The 20,993-nt window shown below is 43.7% G+C and overlaps 1 protein-coding gene across 1 annotated transcript in view; it reads left to right on the top strand.

Moving 5' to 3' along the window:
* Positions 1 to 20,323, top strand: part of cfap299 (cilia and flagella associated protein 299) — an 80,745-nt gene extending 60,422 nt beyond the window's left edge. Inside the window, exons 4-6 of the mRNA XM_070833901.1 lie at positions 5,328 to 5,470; positions 17,607 to 17,736; positions 20,231 to 20,323. Coding sequence (XP_070690002.1) covers positions 5,328 to 5,470; positions 17,607 to 17,736; positions 20,231 to 20,323 — 366 coding nt within the window. The remainder of the gene's footprint in view (positions 1 to 5,327; positions 5,471 to 17,606; positions 17,737 to 20,230) is intronic.
* Positions 20,324 to 20,993: the final 670 nt, after the last annotated feature.

Here is a 20,993-nt window from a genome sequence, read left to right as displayed (position 1 = left end):
CAAACAAACACCTACAGTCACACACACACACACACACACACACACTCCTCATGCCACAGGATGTCAGGTGGTCCGGCCATTGTGTCCCCACCTGTAGGACATTGTCAAAGCACAAAGGAGGGGCGCAGTACGTGTCAGCCTGCTGTCAGCTCCTGTTTGACTTGAATTTGTAAATCCCTCTCTCTTTCAGCCGCGGGGCTTTGAAAGATTAGCCGAAGGTCTGCGGAGTAATTCACATCTGTGCGGGTTTCACTTATTGTCGGATCCCTCCGCCGCTTTCACACACCACAATAATTATGATTGTCAACACCGATCGAGTTTCACAGCTTGCTTCAGCGCACGTAAACACGCTCATGGTGGGTTTTCTGAGGGCGGGGCGCCCACGTGGATTTGAGTGGCTTTGTTGTGTTTATGAACTGCACGGACGATGGATTTATGGTCTTCTGTTCTTTACCGGTTTATGTAACCTTCATCTTCAGGTCACCGGTGTTTTCCTGAAATCTCAACTCTGTTTAAAAAGAAAAAAAGAGAGTTTCAAAGGGGAGAAAAGGGACTATTGGGTGTCACAGAGCCAGAATCTGTACCTGGGACCTGTGCAGCGCTCAGCTTCTCAGGCACCGAGCAGACCGCCGTAAAGCGGGGGCCTCTCGCTCGCTGCCCTGTGAGGTCACAGCACCTGTTCCTGCTAATTGCTGGCAGGTGACGTAAGGCCTCCACTTGTTTTCCATGGTGTAAGGTGGAGGTCCCCCCGGCTCCCACCCGGGCTCCGAGGTCGGAGAGTCATGTAGGCTCGGTGGTTCCCTCCCCGGTTCTCTGGGGGTGACGTTTACCCGTCAAAAGCGAGGAAGCACAACAGAACCCAGAATCACGGGTTTTTATTTAGTTTCCTGCTTCCACATGTAGGATCGTCTCTCTTATGGTCACTGAAAAACCATGAAGAGGAAGTTTGTCCTGCCTTTCTTTGATAGAGACGGTGAGACTGACCGTGACGTCCTGCCGTCATACGCTGTTAACCACCTCGCTCCAGGACCCTGAAGTTTAAAAAAGAGATTTTTCACTTTCAAGCCATGAGAACAAAGGAACTTAAACACAACCATTAAAATATGGAAAAGGATTTGAAGGGATTAATAGTAAAACGTGTGCATGTAGATAAAAATACACTCTACAATAAAAAGTATTTAACGACAGTAGAAATTCATCCACCATCAGTTTCATCGCAGTAACTTTGTGTTTCGTTTCTCGGCATCGTTGTGTTACACTTTAGATTTTTATCATTTTAGCACTGATGTGATTATTTGGCAGGTATTTAATCAGCTGGAGCCAAACCAAAGGCAGACAGTCTGTTTTATTAGAAATAAAAAGGTTTTACAATTGATTTTCCAGACAGTTTACTGATCAGAGTCTCTTTTGATCTCATTATCGTGGTCAGTTTAGTGTTATCATACTGATAAAACTGATACGCACACATATTGCAGATAAATAAATACTGTTAAATACTCAGACTTTAACCATTAACAGTGATTTTGACCTCGTCCTTTACCTCTGTGGTCCACTGACTGTACTGCTGAGTGAAATAAAGTGTTATCTTTATCTATCTAATCTGCATGCATCAGTTTTGTGATTTTAGTGATTTTATCTACTGTGATTCTTTTCCTGACATTTCTAACATTTTGTTTTAGCGTTAAATATCTTTTTGGGGGAGTTTTTCTTCCAGCAGATCGAGGGTACAAGGACAGACGGAGCTGTTCACTGCACAGACTGTAGAAATGTGTGATTTTGGGCTTTAGAAATAAAATTTGACTTGACTTGAGACTCTAGAAGTTGAGACGCAGAACAACCAGCTGATCTATATAAATCAGGGGTCACCAACCTTTTAGAAACTGAGAGCTACTTCATGGTACTGAGTCAGACGAAGGGCTACCAGTTTGTCACACTGCTCTGAAATAACTAATGAGCTCAGTTTGCCTTTAGTTATATATTATTATTAATGATTAATGATTCTCATCTATGTGAAGACACTGATCACGTTAGTGATTTTTCACAATAATTATCAACAATGACTTAACAAGGTGGGAAACAGATAAAATCAATATTACACATTTAATTTCTATTAATCTCAGCAACTGTTTAAATTTTCAGATGATCACTTCTACAACATTTCATAGAACAAATGTTCCATTTTCACTGCCCACTGACAAAGAGCCTTTAAACACATCATCAACTATGTTTGTAAAAGTTATCAATTATTTAATGTTTAAGAAAAATCAACTTTCATATTTTTAAATAAATCTTACCACATTTTAAATTAATGAACAAATCTGCGGTATTTTTAACAAAATTATATCTGTTTACATTTCATGAAGACACTTTTGAATTGAACACAATTAAAAATCAATATTTTTATTTACCGTTGCCATGACACCGCCATGTTGCCCCTGACAACATCTGGTATCTGTTTGAAAATGTGGAGCTCTAAACGAGGCTTCGGCTGCTTGTTGGGATTTTTCCTCCGGCCTGGTGAAAACAGACTGCTGCTTACCCAAAGCTGCCTTCAGCTCACGGGCTGTTTCTGCCCGTAGCTTCCCGGTGGGCAGTTAGCATGCTAGTTAGCATGGCAGTTAGCATGGCAGTTAGCATGCTAGCTCTGTGACCCGTAGTGAAGTGTCTCTCCACATTGTGCCGCTTTGTCGTCGCCCCGCAAATGAGACACACGCAGTTTTCTTTCACAGTAGTAACAAAGAACTCTTCCTCCCATTCACTGTGAAAATGATGAGCTTTCTTTCTTTTTTCTGCCATGTTTTTTGGGTTAGAAACCGCATTCAGCTCCATCATCTCCGCTGCGCCCGCTAGCTTACTCTGCACGAGCGCCACAGTCTTGTCATGCGCACAACACTGAACTTTGAACTTTGACCTTTGAACTTTGACCTGGAAGAGGTCAAAGTTCACCTAAAACTATCTAAACTAATTCTTTTATTTTTAAGATATTGTCATTTTCAAATCTATATAAATGCAAGTGATTAAAAAAAGAATAGCAACAGAAAAAAATAAATTTTAGACGCAGCTCACTGGTGAGTTGTGCTATTTTTAGAACAGGCCTGCGGGGGGCGACTCATGTGGTCCTTGGGGGCGACCTGGTGCCCGTGGGCACCATGTTGGTGACCCCTGATCTAGAGAGGCCTTTGTTTTATCTTCCCATCGACGGGCACGGGCTCATTAAGCCAACTTATTGATGTCCACGTCCTCCACAGAGGGGCGGAGGTGATGTTTTTATCGCTGCTACCCAGACGCTGCTCCCCGCGTCCACCTGATGATGTCTTTTCAAGGCTGGCTGCAGGAGGACAGGAGCCAGTAGATAGGGTATCTGGCCCAGGCCTGCAGCCAGCTGTGAACCTGATAGCATCTGTTTTAAGCGTTTGAGAGGCGGAGAGAAAGGAGCCCTCTTTTCTTCTGAGCTCTGGAGGGCTAGTTATCTCACGCCTTTTTAGTAAAGGGATCCACAGATGGCCCGTGTCCTGACAGTTATACAAATGCGATAGCGCCGGCTGAGGTATTCCGCTCGGATCCGCTTACTGTGTTACTGTAGGCCGACAAGTGGGGCTCATTCACGCTCAGAGTAAACAAGGCAGGTCGGAGACAAAGAGAGTCGTCCTTTTCTCAAGAGCAGGCAGACGAGGAGGAAAGAAAAGCTTGTTTTATCTGGACGAAGGCAGACAAAACAAGCTCTTCACACCTGAGCGTGTCCTCTGCGTGGAGTCCTTCCCACCCATTGTCATCATGTGTTATCCAAGCCATCAGATGGACATGAAAAGATCATTTCATGTCCTGCCGTCACCTGAGGGCATCTGGACAACACGCCTGGCGTTCGCTTTGTCTGAATCCGGTGACGACACCGTTTGTCATCCTTCCTCCTCCCAGGTTGTGTCTCCTTCAGGCTCACTTCAAAGACGAGCCGCCGTCAGGCCGTCCTCTGATTCATGTGTTTTGTTTGGGTGAACGTTTTGTTCTCACTCGTTCAGCTCTAATCACAAATCAGTGTTTGGATTATAGACAGCCGGCGTGTCGCCCTCACATCCTTATGTCTTCATTAGAGATGCTACTCTCTCTGTTTGGGTCGACTTCAGACCAGACTGACTGTCTGCTGGTCCCTTTTTTTTTAGAAAAGACATCCAAGCATGCAGGGTTTGAATACTGGTCCACTTCAGATCTGGTCCGCAGGCCTCAACATTAAAACTGCACCAAAGTCCTCATTATGATTATAGTTAAAATAACTAGTTTGACGTATTGCATGTCACTTTAATACTGTGTGTCTGTGAGCATCTGAATTTAGTCTGAATCAAACAGCCAATCAGGGTTAGCGAGCACATAACCAGCCAATCACAGCGACCCTGTACAAGCTAGCGGCCCAAACCTGCAGCAGTGTGTGTGAAAACATTTCCACGGCTAGCCTGCTGTTAGCATAGCCTGCTGTTAGCATAGCCTGCTGTTAGCATAGCAAGCTGCTACGATTAGCTTGTGTTGGCTGACCGTGCAGATTCATGCAAAATCATAATGAAATAAGCAGGCAGTTTGTTTTTAGATGGTGTTTATTAAAACCCAACAAAAACATTGAAAAATTATGAAAAATGGCAAAAAAATATGACAACAAGTCCATTTATTTACCACCAAAATCACAAATCACCTTTAACGTAAAAGAAAAGTGAGAAACCTCAAGCTGCACAACAAAAGGGGGGGGGGGCAGGCTCAGATGGACAGACATGCAGTATATATTGAAGAAGCCCTGGTGGCAGAAACAGAATAATTACATTGAGACAGAGTGAGTTTACAGCTGGTTTACAGTCCTGGTTCCGTTGAGGCTAAAACCGTCCTGGAAGCAGATGAACCGAAGAGTTTTTATCACTTTCCTTGTCTTCACTTGATGTTTCCCGCCTCGACTATTCACACAACTTACAGTATGAAGTTTTCACTCGGGACTCCACGTTTCATGTCCTGCCTGCCCGGACTGTAGGTGTGTTGGAACGGAACTGAGACTCTGGTTACTGTACAGTAAGTCGGAGGACTCAGCCGGAGTCCCACGCACCTATCCGAGCAGGATATTGTGTAGACGGCCCACCTCGGCGAGCTCGGCCCTTCGTTCCTGATTTTGGAGCCGATTCAGAAGTTAACACGAGCTTCTGTATTTCAAAGAGGGGAGGATTTGTAACAGAGCCCGTCTATCTGTCCACTTTTAACAAGTGACATTGGCCTTCCCGGCTTTTACCCCGGAGAGGCCTGATGGCCGTGATTATTTACACAGAGCGCTGACTTCTTCTTTTTCTCTCTTTCTACAGTCGGTCATTTTCATAAGGGATCATAATACCCTTGGACAGGAAGTATCTGGCTATATAGACTACGCCCACAGACTCAAGACCCAAGATTTTGAACCATATTTCAGCGGAAAGAAGAGGCTCATGCCAGGACGCTCGGATTTATGGTAAGTCTCCTTCCATTGTAACATGTCCACGTTGGTTGGGGAGGCCTGAACTCGAGTGGGATTTGACAAGAGCTGAAGGGTAAGGAAATCTTATTATCCAGGATGAAAGACTCAGGTTGACGTGAGAGACCAATATAGGGCTGGAAGGAGCTGTGCAGAGGGCCAGTGTTCAGTAGTTAGTATGTACAGCGTAGATGTGGAATAAATGTACCGTTCCCTTCTGAAGTAAAGCGCCGTGGAGCTGCCAAAGTGCTGAAGCTGTCAGAGCAGCACAGACGTGATTAGAGTCTGCAGGACTGAGGCTGAGAGCTCAAAACCACCAGTCACCTTCTTTTAATGTGGAGGAAATGTGTCATCTCAGATAGATGGAAGAGATTTTATGGACTCAAGATCAGATACATAAAACCTTTTTGAACTTAGAGGAACTTTTACAGAGTTAGAGGAACAGTTGGAGGTCCTCCACCCCTTCACTTTTTATTGTGTCCGCACTGGGAATGACTGATCCTACCTCAGAGAAGTTAGTTTCCCAGCTAGGTATTCCCTTTTAAAAACTGGAAATGAAAACAAAAGCACGTAGAAACAGAATGACTGTCAAGACGAGACGAGTTTACAGTTTAGGGAGTTTGAATCTAGAAGTTCTGGTTTCATTTAGGTCAAAACTGTCCCTAAAAAAAATAGATGCATCACAGATAGATGTGATTTTATGACCTCAAGACTTCCCAAACTTCTTCAGAGTTGGAGGAAGGGAAGGAAAACATGGAGGAAAACATGGAGAACGGACTGACAGTGAAGTCCAGGCTTCACTTTGTGTTTCTGTGGTTACGACCACTGATTGACTGATTTATTTTATTATTCACTTAATAAACTAATAATCGATGTAGCGACGTTATACAGTTTCTAAATCTGTGTTTTGTCTGAGCTCCTCCTGCTTTCACCTTGAAGTGGGAATCGTTTGGTGTTTTATATCATTTGAAACATTTTGATTGTTGATCCACCAAAACAAGAACTGTTACAGCATTTCATAGACCAGAGGATGGATGTACAAAGCCACAGGAAGATTAAAACAGTTCGTTGTAGCTCTAGTCAGTTACTCAAAGATGCTAAAACGATGAGCTTAAAGACGCTAAAATGCTGCAAAATTATATAAAAAGCTGCTTTAATTTTGCTTTAAGAACCGAAGGTGCTTTAAATCCGACATCTGTAGCCCTGATAGGACAGGTTCTCTATGATGAACGGCTCCATAGATGAGTGCCAGTCGCTCCGCTCCGGGCCAAGCCACAGGTGAACTGCTGACCTTACAGGTGAAAGCTAAAGTCCAGTGTGTGTCCCTCGGTGTGGCAGGTAACATCTGTATAATTGGGTGTCCATCAGCAGAGCTGTTTCCACAGAGAGCTGTCAGCAAATTACCGGAGCCAAAACCATCCCCACATTCCACATGCTCGTGCATAGTAACATATCACCAACATTTCAGATACGTGTGAGAAATCTGTCGAGGACAAACACAAGTAGACGAGGTGGGGGGGGGGGTCTGTATTACATGGACGCTTTGAGAGTTCAGCCAAATGGCATGCACCCCGCATAACCTCACCGACACTGGGCAGAACATGGCCTCCAGCTGTGGACACGCTCTGATGGTCTGGATGTTATTTTCTCAGGTGTGATCGTCTTACCTGAGCTGTGACTGTCCAGCTGAACCAAATTACAATTCACACTTCACAACAGAGTCCAGTTTGACCTAATGACCTAATGAGAGAATACCTGAAATGACTGTTACCCTTCCTCCTGTCCTTGTAAAACTGCTTCCAGCGCGACTACGGCCAGTGCAGGTCGGTCACAGCTGAGCCAAGAAGCTCTTCAGTAAGTGGTTTAGATGGTGAAACTGGCCCTTTATCCACAAATGGATCATCGTTGGAGCGTCTAAGTAGAAAACTACAGAATTCCCCTTTAAGATTTGACAATAATAACTTACTAGGCTTTTTTTCAGAGCTAGTAAATCATCAGTTTATGTTGTTCTCCAGGACAACTGTGTAAACTCCCTTCACTGATGAAGACTGTGAGATGCAGCTGAAAGCTCCACAAAAAGTGAGAAAGTGGACCTTTATTTTTGTGACTCTGTTATTTCCAGGGTTCACACTTCTCTCCCTCTAAGGCTCTTTTTATTTTAGTGAATCGAGTCTTTGCAGTCTGCGTCTATTCGCCCAAACTGCTGCAGCACTGAGTGTGTTCATGTGTAGTTCCTTAAACTACGGATGATTTTATATTGATTATATGATATTATCTAATATTCACCTCGTCAGTTTGATCTGCAGATCGTTTTTGTTTATTATTATTGAACGTTAACTCACAGACGACGACAAAAACTTTTGATTATAGTTAAAAAGGAACATTTTTATTCATATTTTTGTAATTATTAACATTTTGTAAGTTTAACGTATAGAAAAGGTTTTAACAGAAGACACTCTGAAATCCCCCCCAAACTATATGTTGGTCCTCTTCTGTGACCTTTTTCTGTGCAGGCAGCTTGGATAAAAACATTTTCTTCCTAGAAGATCATTTATTGTAGATGCTTTTCAGGTGGAATACATTATATTATATTAACTTCACGGTGTAAACATTGGATTATATTTGAGTCAGTATGAGTTGGATTTGTTCAGTCTTGTTTTCAATAAGAGGTTTTTTTTTGTATTTTCCACAGTTGGACACAAATATTTCTATTATTTAAACAACTTTAAATAATTAAAGGCATTAAACATTCTTTATCGTATTTAAATAATAATTCATACAACAAAGTGCTGTTAAAGCCTTTAAAACCAGCCGCTGAGGACAAACAGACAAACAGACAAACATCAGAGTTGAACTTTTCTGTCGCTCTAACTTTTCCCTGCGACGTCCCAAAACGGTTTTGTCATTTAGTGCGTTTCATAAGAACAACACGCATGTGAACAATATCAGAACATCACAGTTTCCTGAGGACAACGGCGGCGCTCCTGTCAGTATGAAGTAAACGTCATGTATCTGGTCTGCAGCAGCTGAACGACAACAAGGCTGCGTTTTATTTCTGGAAGTGGTTTCTTTCCTCCCTTTGAGACCAAAGTGTCAGACATGCGAAGCTTTGTTGTTTTATTTATCCATTTCTCACCATGTGTGCCGACACACAGCCTCCGCTCGTGGCCTTGAACTCGGCCTCCTCGCCGGCGAGTGGGAGCCCTAACAAGCTGTAGGTGTGAGTCATTGGGCGAGCACGCCTGGAGGTACGGCCTACTCCCTAATGATGCTTTTATGAGCCCCCCCCACACCCTCACCACTGGGGTCTCCCTGCCCTCCCTCCATCTGACATCTGACTTCACACTCCCTCTTTCTGCCTCGCTAAAACTCGGCTGCACCGGACTCTCACATCTCTCTGACTTTATCCTCAGCGTTTCTAACCTCTCCTTCCTCACTTCTCTCCCCTCCTATGTCATCCTCCTCCTCCCCCCTCTCTCTCTCTCTCTCTCTCCCTCTTTTTTTTTTTCATCTCTGTCGGGAACAATAACACCCAGTGTGGTTGCCGCTAAGAGGGAGCAGATGCTGGAGCTGCTGCCCACTCAGTGCACTAAACCTCCCACCGCAGGACTCTGAATCCTGTCCCTCCTCCTCCTCCACAGCCACAAAGAACACAGAGCAGCGACACCAGCGCCAGCTCCGGCCTCCACCTCCCACCTCCAGCGAGGAAGGGTGGATAGGTTCACGTACGCAGTCTGCAATGCCTCCAGGAAAAAAGAAGAAGAAAAAAAAAAAAGAGCAGGAGCGCAGTATCTCCTGAAGGCACAGTGTGTGAATTTAAAAGACAAGGGGGAGAAATATGAAGCGGCTGGAGGTGTTTAAAGAGAATATCAATTATAGAAAACGCAGTAGGGTGCAAATCATCGCTTTTCCACGTTATATAAATGGGTACAGCACACACACACTGGCTGCTGAGGACTGAACACATCAAACTTTCCTCCTTTGACTTTAACTTTTCAGCTCTTTAAAGTTTAAAACATCTTTTTTTTACTTTTTAAATTTCTTCCACCCTTCAGCTCCATCCTGAAATACAAGAATGATGCTTTTATGGAAGCAAGAACCATAAAAAAAATGGAGTTTATTTCGATTTCATGTCAGTCGATAAAACAAGGAGCACGGCCTGCTGCGATGAGAGAGTTAACTTTGACTTTTTGTCACTGATGCTTCGCTCTGTTTGGTCGTCTGCTGCAGAAGAAACCTGAAGCTAGACGTCCGTCAGGTGGAGTCTCGCTCACACACTTTGAGGATCTGTGCGTCGACTCCATAGGAGCAGCGAGGAGCAGAAATCGGTTGAACGCCGGCCTTGATTTATTTTAGCAGGCACACTGGGTGGGTGGGTCATATAAACATCATTTGTAAAGGCACATGTTGTACGCCTCTGACCTCCTGGGAAACCTGGTTAAAGTAAATCAAGCGCAGCATTTTCCTTATTGCATCTGTAGAAAGTTTACATCCGAGCAGCCGTTAATAACTAACCACAAAACAAAAGAAGCAATATCGGTGGTAATGATAAAACCACACGTTTTCCTCACAGACTTTGATAAATACGGATATTAGGTGATGATAACTGATAGAAACTTGGCTTTATTGGACCGTTAAACGCATGTGAGATGGTCTGTTCTGGCTCCTGTAACCTCAGGGCAAACTCTGGGTGAAGCCTTTAAGTAAACTCCATCAAAATAAATATAAGAGCTGTTTAAAATATACAATAAGACGCGTTGAGAGGCTAAAACTTCATCACGCTTTTGGTGCATCGTTACTGTTTTACTGTGAGCCTCCGACACACACACACACACACACACACACACACACACACACACACACACACACACACACACACACACACACACACACACACACACACACTACAGTCCTGACCCTCATCTAATTATCCCACAGATCTGCAGCACCCAGCTTCCTGCCACTCCAGATGTGCCTACAGCATCTCTGATGTCTATTTAATGTTCCCCAGCAAAGTGACCATCTGTTTATGCGCTCTGGCTGCTCCCCTCCTTCCTCCCTCTATCTGTCTCCCTCCTCCGTCCCGGTGTTTGGTGCACACTTTAAGAGGCTGGGCACCATCTGACATGTATGGGAGTCCTGATTGATTCTTCTCCTCTGTAAATCGTCCCGCTGTGTTTAGCGTGAAGGTGTCAGACTCAACCTGAGAAGTCTCACCGCTCTTTTTCTAACTAATAATGACACGATGCCGTACCTTTATTGAAACACATTAGGCTCTCCTGCACACTCGCTCTCCGTCTGAGAGCTTCAGCTCGGTGCCAAAACCATATTGCCTCCACGCTCGGCCTCTGCAATGCACCTGTGTGTCTGGCTTCGTTCTCTGCTGTAAAAATATTTGCACTGCCGTCCTATTTTATTAACTTTTAATACAAAAGAGAAACTGTTCCAGCTCCGAAGGTGATTCGGCGGCTGAAGCATTGTGTCCAGGCTTAAATAGAGGAGGGTGGCGGGATATTCTATCACAGCAGAGTTTGTCAGCTCGGTTAAATATTGGCTGGTAAACTTCCACGTCATGCGTGTTGATCTTCACACATGGCGCACACACACACACACACACACACACACACACACACACACTCAGAGTTAGATCCTGTTTGGACTGTGTTTGATAGATCGACTCGGCGTTCCACCACCGGAGATGATGATCACCGGAGACCTCCTGTTTAACTTTGATGGGCTGCTCGCCTCACGTTGGTAATTAAGATTTAACGTCTGGATGCCACAAAGTAAAGTAACACAAACTCTCAGCAGTGGCCACCAATCTTATTTCATTTAACCTTCACACCAGACCGATAAGACGGCATTAATGAGCTTAATGAGTGAAGGTGTTGGACCCCAAACCTCCATCAGTCGAGGCACTTGACAGGACAACACCCCGGTTGTGTCACAGCGTTATGTAATGTTAAGACCCACCTGCCCCCCAGTGACTCCACAGACTAAAAGCTCCCCTCAGGTTCGGCCCGGAGGTCTGGACTTTTCTACAGGTGTGGCTGACAAGACGAGGAAGTTATGTGGAGATCTGCAGAGTTCTGGCACGCAGCATGACCTCGTTATCATTATTAAAATATGACTCATAGACGTAGACATAAACTGATTCAGTAGTTCAGCTTGTGTTTTAGCCGCATGCTCAACAAACAAACGGTGTGAAAACTCTAAAGAAATAGTGGATGTTAAGAGGATAAAATGTGCAAAATGATATCACATTGACATGCAGCTCATATGTGAATGTGTCAGTGTAGTAAACATGGAAATAAAAACCTTAACCCTTTAATGTAATATGATGAATAACCACAGTTTTGGTAGGAAGAGTGAATAAAGTACAAACTTTATGTTTTCTGCTTCAACAACACATTTATTCCTCCAGTTTACAGTAAACAAGGTCCCTTTTTAAGGCTGCGACCGACCATGTTGTTGGTAATTAATCTTCTTTGGTTGCTTGATAAGTCTTTGAGAGTTTTAAAGGGAAACATAGAGGCCATGGCGACACCTTCATATGTGGTCGTTTTCAGTTTGCACTGATTTTAAATGAAGAAGCAGAACATTAAGAAGCCGGAGCCACCGAAGATTAAACCAGTGACACATTTAACCGATAACAAAAACTTTGATACACACGTCACCTGTGTTTTAATATTTACAGTAAGCATTCATAAATTCCCAGATGAAATCAGAAGTAATGGAACAGTAACTTGGAGGTGTGTGTGGGCGGCTGTGGGTGGATATGGGTTTGTTAATGGGGTTGTCAACTGGTCACGGCTCATGTGATTTGTCGTTGAGTCAGACCCGTGACACCCCCACAAGGCCGGACGGTAAATCCAGCCCGTTACACTCTGCTTCCCAGCGCCGAAGAGGCTCTCTGTGATTTACACTGGAAACATTAACTTCAGAAACAGTTACCGGACTTGTATTCTTCAGCCGCTGCAGAGAGAAAACTGCTGAACGAATACACATGCTAGGTATTTGCTCTTTTATGATATATATCATCCAGCGCAGAGAGTCCAGCTCCTCTGAGCCCTATAATGAGGCTGTTGACATTACCCTGGAAAATGACTGCCTGGAGATAACAATAGAGCTAAGCACAGTAACTATGGAAAGTGAAAGGACATAGTGCACGTGTCAAACAGCCGTGGTAAATGCATAGGGAACCAGGAACCGGCGCTGAGAGCACCGTCATTGTTTCCACCAAATCCAGGTTCTCACACTTTTACTGGTCCATGTGTCTGGGTGTGGTGCCATCCAGCTGCTGGAGCTTTCTTTGTGACCAAATGTGCGCCGACCGTGCAGTTAGTTGCCCTGGTGACAGTTCATATGGGACAGCGAGGGAGGTGGGTCCAATAAACACAGCCAAGTAACGTACGGACGAGATTCTCGGCATTGCTTCAAAAAATCTGTTTTTTCACACTTTCGTCAGTGCTTTTCATGTTCAGTGTTAAAATATCTCCCATCTGTCCCGTTCCTTCAGCTGAAGTAAGCGGTTCACCATGGAATAAAAGTGGTCGACCAGAAAAATGTTAATTGTTGTATGGCATTTCGGTATAAATAGCCAGTGAAACACTGTCAGATCTAATTTACAAAGAGAGGAAGTAAGCATATGTCTGAAAACAAGTTTCAGACAATGTAATTTTCCTCTGAGTTTTAAGGGAAAAACCTCAATTTGTATTTCGTAATTGGGGCATTGCAGCAGTCAATCCTGTCAGACCAAAAACAGACCTCTCGGCCTATTATACCTTATAATTTTATGCATCAGTGTGTTTCCCCACACAGTTTGGGCCGTTCAGAGGCGTCCGGTTCATGTGTTTCCTTTGCAAACTGGCAGGAGATGGTTGACGGATATCTGAGGCATCGGATGGTTTCCAGTGTCACATGTTTAAGAAGTCGATGGTGTCGTACAGTCGCAGCAGAGCCGAGGTGTTTCTACCACACATTAGAGGCTGTGATGTCGCCATTTTTTGGATCCAGAACTTGTTTTAAGATTATTCTGATCAGTTTAATCAGTGTTTTCACAGCTGTAGTCAGTGTTAGTGGTGTCAATAATCAATAGGACGATAGCAGCAGAAAGAGTTTATTGATCCCGTGACCAGAGTAAAGAGAGTTGATCGATAACGACGGAGGATTTGAGTCAAAGCCAAAAGACGAAGCAGCTGTTTGGCTTTAAGAGGAAGATTTAAAGATCTCATGTTAAAGATCAAAGTAAGCACTCCACAAAAAAAAAACATCAATCTTTTAAAATGTCCGATGATCAGATCTCACCTTGGCGACGCTGAACACGCTCAGGTGTGTTTGCCAGCCTCGATGGGTTCTTTCAGAACAAACTCTGACTCATTCGAAATGACGTCAAGTCACTGGAGCAAAGTTCATGTCAAGACTGAAGCTGAAGTCAGTCGAGACAAGTTCAAGACATTTAAAACAAGTCCAAGTCCAAAGTCCAAGTCCGTTAAGACGAGTTTACATTTAGTGTCAAGTCTAAGTCAAGTCTTTCACAGAGGGTCTGAACTAATGTCATCTGAGACAGAGTCCAAGTCAAGTCTTTAGACAAGTCCACAGTCTGTCGGGACAAGTTACGAGTCTTTATAAGCAAATTATCGGTGAACGTACAAGTAATAAAGTACCACTTTTATGTGTTTAGCAGCCACAGTTGTACTTTTAATGGTTTCCTTCAACAGTTCGTTGTCTTTAAACGTGGTCTACAGACTCACAATAGTTGGATCTGGATGTTGAGCTTCGTTCTTTGTCTTTGTCTCAACACTTTTCCTCGACCTCGATGGAGAATGTCATGATGTGGAGGAATGATGTGAAGGAGGATTCAGAAGGATTTAGGAAAAGACAGTCGCGGCGCTGAAAGAATCCCACTTCACCTTTCCTCAGCGTTTAGAGAAAACAGCCAGCTACTTTAACATTTCTGGGTCATTTCACTCAGTTAGGAACCCAGTCCAGAAAAACACATCACCAGGACACCGGCAGTAAAATCAGGCGCTCCCGTTATTGGCTGGAATACCTGGCCCTTTTCATAGCTACTGAAAAACAGACCATTCTGCAAAAATATGTATTTACATTTCCAAAAATTGCATGGTCGGGGTCTGTGGGTTTTGGAAAGGCCACACGGGAACGTTTTTAAATCGCTTGTACTATATGTTTGCTTGTAATTTGTAGTAAGCATGCTCGATATGTTGCAGTCAGAAAATATTTTTATGGCTCGAATGCAAATGGGGTGTTTGCAAACAGGTTTTATGTGCCACTGGAGATTAGCCCTGAAACAGATCCTGCAGAAAACATCTTGACACCAGCCAACAGACAGAACATTTCAAAGATCGCAGAGGTCTCTCAGTGTAAATGCAAACATTTTGTGATGTATTTTACACAGTGAGGCTCATTAATACTTTATACCTGCTGTTCGTCATGTTTGGCTCCAGTGAAGCATCACAGCAAGTGAAATATAACCTGCAGCACGCTGGCACCACTCCATCATCTTATGGTCTCATATTTATAACTATAGCTGCTGCAACTCAACCCCCCACCCCCCCAACATAACGTACTTCTTCCCAGATTTACACTGAGCCTCCTCCCTGGGGTCCAACTTTGTTCTTGGACCCCAAACTGCTGCTGGGGAAGAGCCGACTGCAACCTACAAGCCTCAGAGTTAAGACACAATAAAACAGTTTCCAAAACAACTGTCTAACTGTGCTCCACAGACAGAAAACAATAAAACAGCTTTAGACAATACAAAGAAAATGTGGTGTGATACATGAAAATGTCAAATTAGTTTGATGGTTTAAAACCTTTCAGGGCACCAACGCTCAGTCCGCCCTCATTTCATATTGATTTTTAACTAAATGAAACCATTTTTTTGAGACCTGCGTCTTTGCTCATTTCCACGTCTGGCTTCTCTCAGCTCAAAGCTTGTGCTGAATCCAAACTTAACATGGGAACAATGCAGCATTCAACGCTACCTTAATGAGATGTTTTCAGCTAACCCTGCCCGCCTCGTATTTCACATCAACACGGAGGAGAGAAGATCTGCCAGTTTTGTGGTCAGCAAATGTCAAGCTGCTGCTGATGTTTTTTCCTTTTCCCAACAAACATGTTGCCTCCAGCGAACTGCTCGAGGAGTGTGACGGCGATCAGCGCTACCTGAGAGCGTCAAACATCAAATATCACATGCTAAACGTATTAATTCAACCCGAAGCTCCAAACATCTTTGTCCCTTTGACTCTCTCACAAAGTTGCACACTTTTGCTCGGCTGTATCAAAAATAACAGAAAACCGAAAGCAGAGCAGGATCCAATCGGATGCTGTAAATTAATCGGTCATTTATTTTGGAATTCAAGCCTTTCTTTGGTTTCCATTGCTTATTAGCCACAGCTTTACTGTAATGCCTTGGCTTGGCGAACTCACCGAGTCCTCACAATCAAATTGGAAACAGACTTTTACCTTCTGCCTGTCTGACTAAAGATACTTCACTCTGCAGGTTGCTTTCCTCTCTTTTCTGCAAAGCAAAGTTCTTCTAGAACCCGCTGTCGAATATTGATACGATAACAATGTGTGTGTAATCCTCTGAAGCCCGTGAAGCTTTCTCTTCCTTCCTCCGTGAAACATGCTAAGTCGTGACCCCAGTATGGTGCTCGTGTGTCGTTTTAAACCCTCCTGCTGTGTGAGTCTATAAAATGTGAATCAATATCAGTTCTGTGGCGCAAAATCACGTAAAGACTTTATGGATTTTTACCATATTTACCTTTTTCATCTTGAAAAAAGACCAAATTCAAAACATTTGTATCCACTGTTTTACTGTGTGCAAACATGTGGAGCTGAACACACATTTCAGGCCAAAAGTCAGCCATTGACTCCCGTTGAAATCCAATAAAACTCACTCAGCCACTTTGACTTGCTGGAAACTAGAACGTGTCCATTCAAGTGAAAGTCAGAGACTAAATCTAAAGGTGAATTCCGCAGTTTTACCTGCTGTGTATTTGGAGCATTTCAGCTACGAATGTGCGCAAGTAGAGTTATTGTCTTTCATTCATTCTACATCCAAACCAAACGGTGGGTAGTAAAGAGTAAAAAAAGGATCATGTACATGAAATCTTCCCTTTTAAAATTGTATTTCTACTTTTCACTTGAGCAAATGTTTGAGGCCGTAGTCTAATTCTTACTGTGCTACATATCCATTAGCCTTTGAACCAACGGTGTTAATGTGCTAAATTACTTTTTTGCCAGTTTTTTATGTCATTTCTTTGTTTGATTGTGTTTATTGATGATATTTCCTGCTTTAGCCTGCAGACAAGATGAACATCTTGTCGTCCATCCAATATGATAAATGAGCGGGAGTCTGCATGGGGTGTTTTATTTTGAAAACCCACTGGATTTTCTATAGGGAGGCGAAGTCCTGCTCCTTCTGTTGGGACCGTATGTCAGAATAAACAACTGTCAACGACAAAAGACACTTTTTTTTTATTTTTTATGGAGTAATTGTAAGTCTGAAGTATAGATTTTCAGGACTTGACCCACCAGTATTTGTACAGCACATGTTGGCACAGTGAGGATCTTATCTACAGGGTCTTAAGAAAATTATCCACAGGGAATTAAGAAAAATCTATTCCAGGCAGGGAAAGTTAGGGAAGTTAATAAATTATTGGGGCAAGTGCAATTTTGTGCATCTTATTTTAAAAATCCATTCATTCACCAAACCTCTGCTTCCAGTTTCTCGTGTGCTCTGACTGGTTATGAAGTGTGAGGACAGCAGTGCGTTTAAAATGAGCTTTTTTGCACTTTATGTTACATTTACAGGTCCTGGAGATTCAGCTTTATACTACTAGTCCTGGAAAAGTTGGGGAATTTTACAGTTGATTTTGAGTCCAAAAGTCCGTCTATTTTCATACATACGTTTCATTTCACAACAAAACAATACAACTATGTCACAAGCCGGCACTCACCCACTGAATGGGTTTCTCTTGAGCAATACGTCTGTGTGGACCCAAAAAACACAAACCAAACAGCCAGGCAGCACATCCAGACTGTCTGAAAGCACCTTAAAGCTTGAAAAATGTCTCCACGTCCTCTAACAATCCCTGTTTTCCTGCAGCTACTACAACTGGAAGACACAGGTGTCCGCGTCCAACCCCAGCCCCAACTTTGAGGTGATTTATGACGACCCCAACGGCCTCCTGTTTAAGAACAAGAGGGACAAAAAGATCCTGAATGTGGACCCCTCGGTAGGTGTTTTGTTGTTCTTGTTGTCCTGCTTTGTTTTTAGGCCCCGGGGAGACAAATGGTGCTGCTAATCACCTGTTACACGGCAGTAAAAGTGTCCCAGGGAAGCGAAAAGGCGACGGGCCAACACAAAAAAACAGCCTCTTTTTGCTGCATCAGGAACTTCCTTTAAAAACTAATTTGGTTGAACCCGTAGCTCAGGTGACTACCGTGCCAACATGCTGTTTGTCTAATGTGGCCTCAGACCTTTTGTTGCATTCCCTGCCTCTGACTCTCTCTGCAACATCTCTAACCGTCGAATGTAGAAACCTTGAAACTCTTGAGACAGTTATTTTTCCACCTCTCTGCCAACTTTTGGCCTCTTTTTTTTAGCGAGTGTTTATTAACCACAGATATCAGCACAGCGTTTTCTTTCTGTCAAAGTAGCAGTCGGAGAAACTGAGAGAGAACGAGGGAGAGAAATCAGTGGGAGGGAGAGATATTTGCTTTCCACCTGCACAAAGAGCGGAGGATCAAGGGGTCGAGACAGGTGCTTCCTCCGCACTCTCAGTCCAGCCGGGGCCCTGCAGGAATAACGACCGACAGACTGTGCTTTTCTCTCTCCAGCTTCCCTCTTCGCTGGGGGGGGTAGGGAAGTAGCTGGTGGGGCTGAACTATTTTGAAATTGCAGACAGAGCTGTGGGGACTGCGTTTTTGAGGCCAAGCGCCAAAATGGCAGCACAGTGTTCTCGCTGCGGTCGAGCACCGCCCCGACCAGGCTGTCTATTAAAAACACAAGAGAAGGCACAGGAAGCCAGACGCAGCAAACCACCCGTGTGCCCGGAGCCCGGCTCGGCTCGGCTCGGCCCAGATTGGCTCGGCACGGAGCTGCACAGGACCGTCCGGCTGTTAACCCACCGTGAGCTCACTAGCTGCTCATGTGGCCACAGATCCACAGGAGGAAGCTTCCAAAATCAAGACTCACGTCGACTCATTTCGGGCGGTTTGTTTGTTTTTTCTGCCGTCGTCGCACCGTGACCGCTCTCCCTGTGAGCCGGGGGGGGACATGATTCAATCTACGTTAAAAAAAACTTAGATTAATGTTAATGACACATGTTGGTGCCTGTAGAAATCGATGCTTACCCCTCACTCCTCCCTCCTTTCCCATTTTCTCTTCATCGTTTTTTTTTTATTGGTCTATTTTTATTGATGCTCTTTTGAACTTGCAAAGGAAGAACCGCCTCACTTATTAGGACACCCACAAGTGTGTTTGAGGTAAAAGTGTAAATTGAGTGTAATGGCTGGCTATGGATCCACTCCCACTAGAAGCTTTTTGACACACTTAGCCTTAAATAAATGTTCCCAGCTGCTGGCGGCTTCACATCACAGTGGTGGGGCCGAGTCGGTCCCGACACTCAGAGCGGCACAAAACATGTTGGAGAATGAACCATGACAGTCGCTGTCCCCTTTAATATACCTGCTGTGGAAGAGATGTGTCTCTGTGGTTAGCCGCCAACACACGTAATCTATGGCAGATTTCTCTTTTTAAAGAGATATATTTTTACATTAACATTGAATCTAGTGATTCTTCATAAAGGGTTCACCAACTCTGAGGCTCTGTGCAGCTTTTAGCTCTTTTTAGCTCATACTTTTGGTTCTCCAGGTAAATAAAGGCTGTATGGTTGAGTTTTTACTTTACGGCACATATTTAACAAAGTTTTATTAATTATTCATCACATAATCTGTGCAGCTTGTTTTATTGTCTTATTTCATTGTCTTTTATTGTTTTATTGTCTTATTATGATTGTTTTAAGCACTGTTGGTCAGGGAACTCACAGATTATGTGGTATTTTGTATTATGTAGTCAGTGTGTAGTATTATGTAGTATTTTTGTGGAGTGTCCAGCTGCTAGTAGCTAAAGGTGCTAAAGTTATGCTTCTCTGAAGAGGTTATTCTAGTGAACCAAAACTAAACTAAAAACTAAATCTAGGTTTGGGAAAAAACGTTTTAGTTAACTGAAATAACAAGAAAACTTTAGAGGAATGTAAACAGTTGTCAGTTTGGTCAGATATGTGGAAACAACCAGCCTGAGGAGGCTGATGAAGACCAAACAAACTAAATATAACACCATGAAATAACACTAGAAATGAACTGAACTGAAAACAAAGTAGTAAAATAAAAACTAGTGAAAAATACAGACTTTTCTGTGTAATAGGAGCTGCTTTAAAACAAAGTATTAATAAAAACATCATCATGGATGTAATGTTTCAGCTGTAAGTGGAGCGTTTGCTAACAAGTCGATCAACTTAAAAACTATAAAAAGTGCTTAATGGTGCTTTAAAATCCTCTCATATCGAGGTGTTTTCAAACATTTATTCAGGCACAATGTGGTGAATGAACACAGACAGCAGAAGACGCTTATTGACGTGAATCTAAGTAAGGTGTAAATTCAGTGGAATGCACCTTTTTAAAGGCTGTGGCTGACTCTAACTGCTCTGACTCTGTGCTGGGTTCCAGTCCGGCCCTGGCGAGGACTCCCGCAGGACGTTCCTGCAGTCGGACCTCTACATCCACGTCGTCCTGTACGACCACGGCGTGCGGACGGTCTGAGCTCCACCGGCCGACACACTCGTACATGTGGCACATTTCAGAGAGAGAGAGCGAGCTGGAAGCCTCTAATTTGACCGAGCTGCTGTTGCACCGTCATTTACAAACTGTTCCCCTCGTATCATGCGTGCCATCTGGGTGGAGGTGCTGCACTGGGGGGGGGGAGAAAAGAAAAAGGGCTTTAAAGTGAGATTTCCCAGGGGAAGAAGTGGATGGACTGGTGTGACAACTATGGAGATTTGTGACATGATCCTCCTTTGAAGCTGCAAAATATTTTGATCGTGACGTCTTTTTGACCTTTAATTTTTCTGTCTTCCACTCGGACTCAGCAGCCTTCGTTAGGAACCTGCTGCTCGGGGACCCGGGGCCGTCCCATCGTTTTGGCCCGGCATGTTTTTGGGCTGTTTATCTAAACAAATTAAAGGCGTAAGAGCTTTGAAAGATGGCGGGGGTTGCTTTTATGTCCTCCCCCAGGCTGCGGTAGCTCCAATTGGACTGGAAGAATGGGTAATGGGCTTAAAGCATTCCTCATGTTCCCAGATGCAAGGCACACTTTACAGGACATCAAAGCGCTCTGTCATTTACATATTAGTCATTCACTATGACATTTTTTAATGGAGGACCACTCTAACCTGCTGTAGGAATTATTCAGGAAGTACACAAGACTTTTAGC

The sequence above is a fragment of the Pempheris klunzingeri genome, chromosome 7, assembly GCF_042242105.1.
Source record: "Pempheris klunzingeri isolate RE-2024b chromosome 7, fPemKlu1.hap1, whole genome shotgun sequence".
In the NCBI taxonomy this organism is placed as follows: domain Eukaryota; kingdom Metazoa; phylum Chordata; class Actinopteri; order Acropomatiformes; family Pempheridae; genus Pempheris; species Pempheris klunzingeri.
The sequence above is the reverse complement of the archived record's forward strand: the minus strand, read 5'-3'. Positions and strand labels throughout refer to the sequence as shown.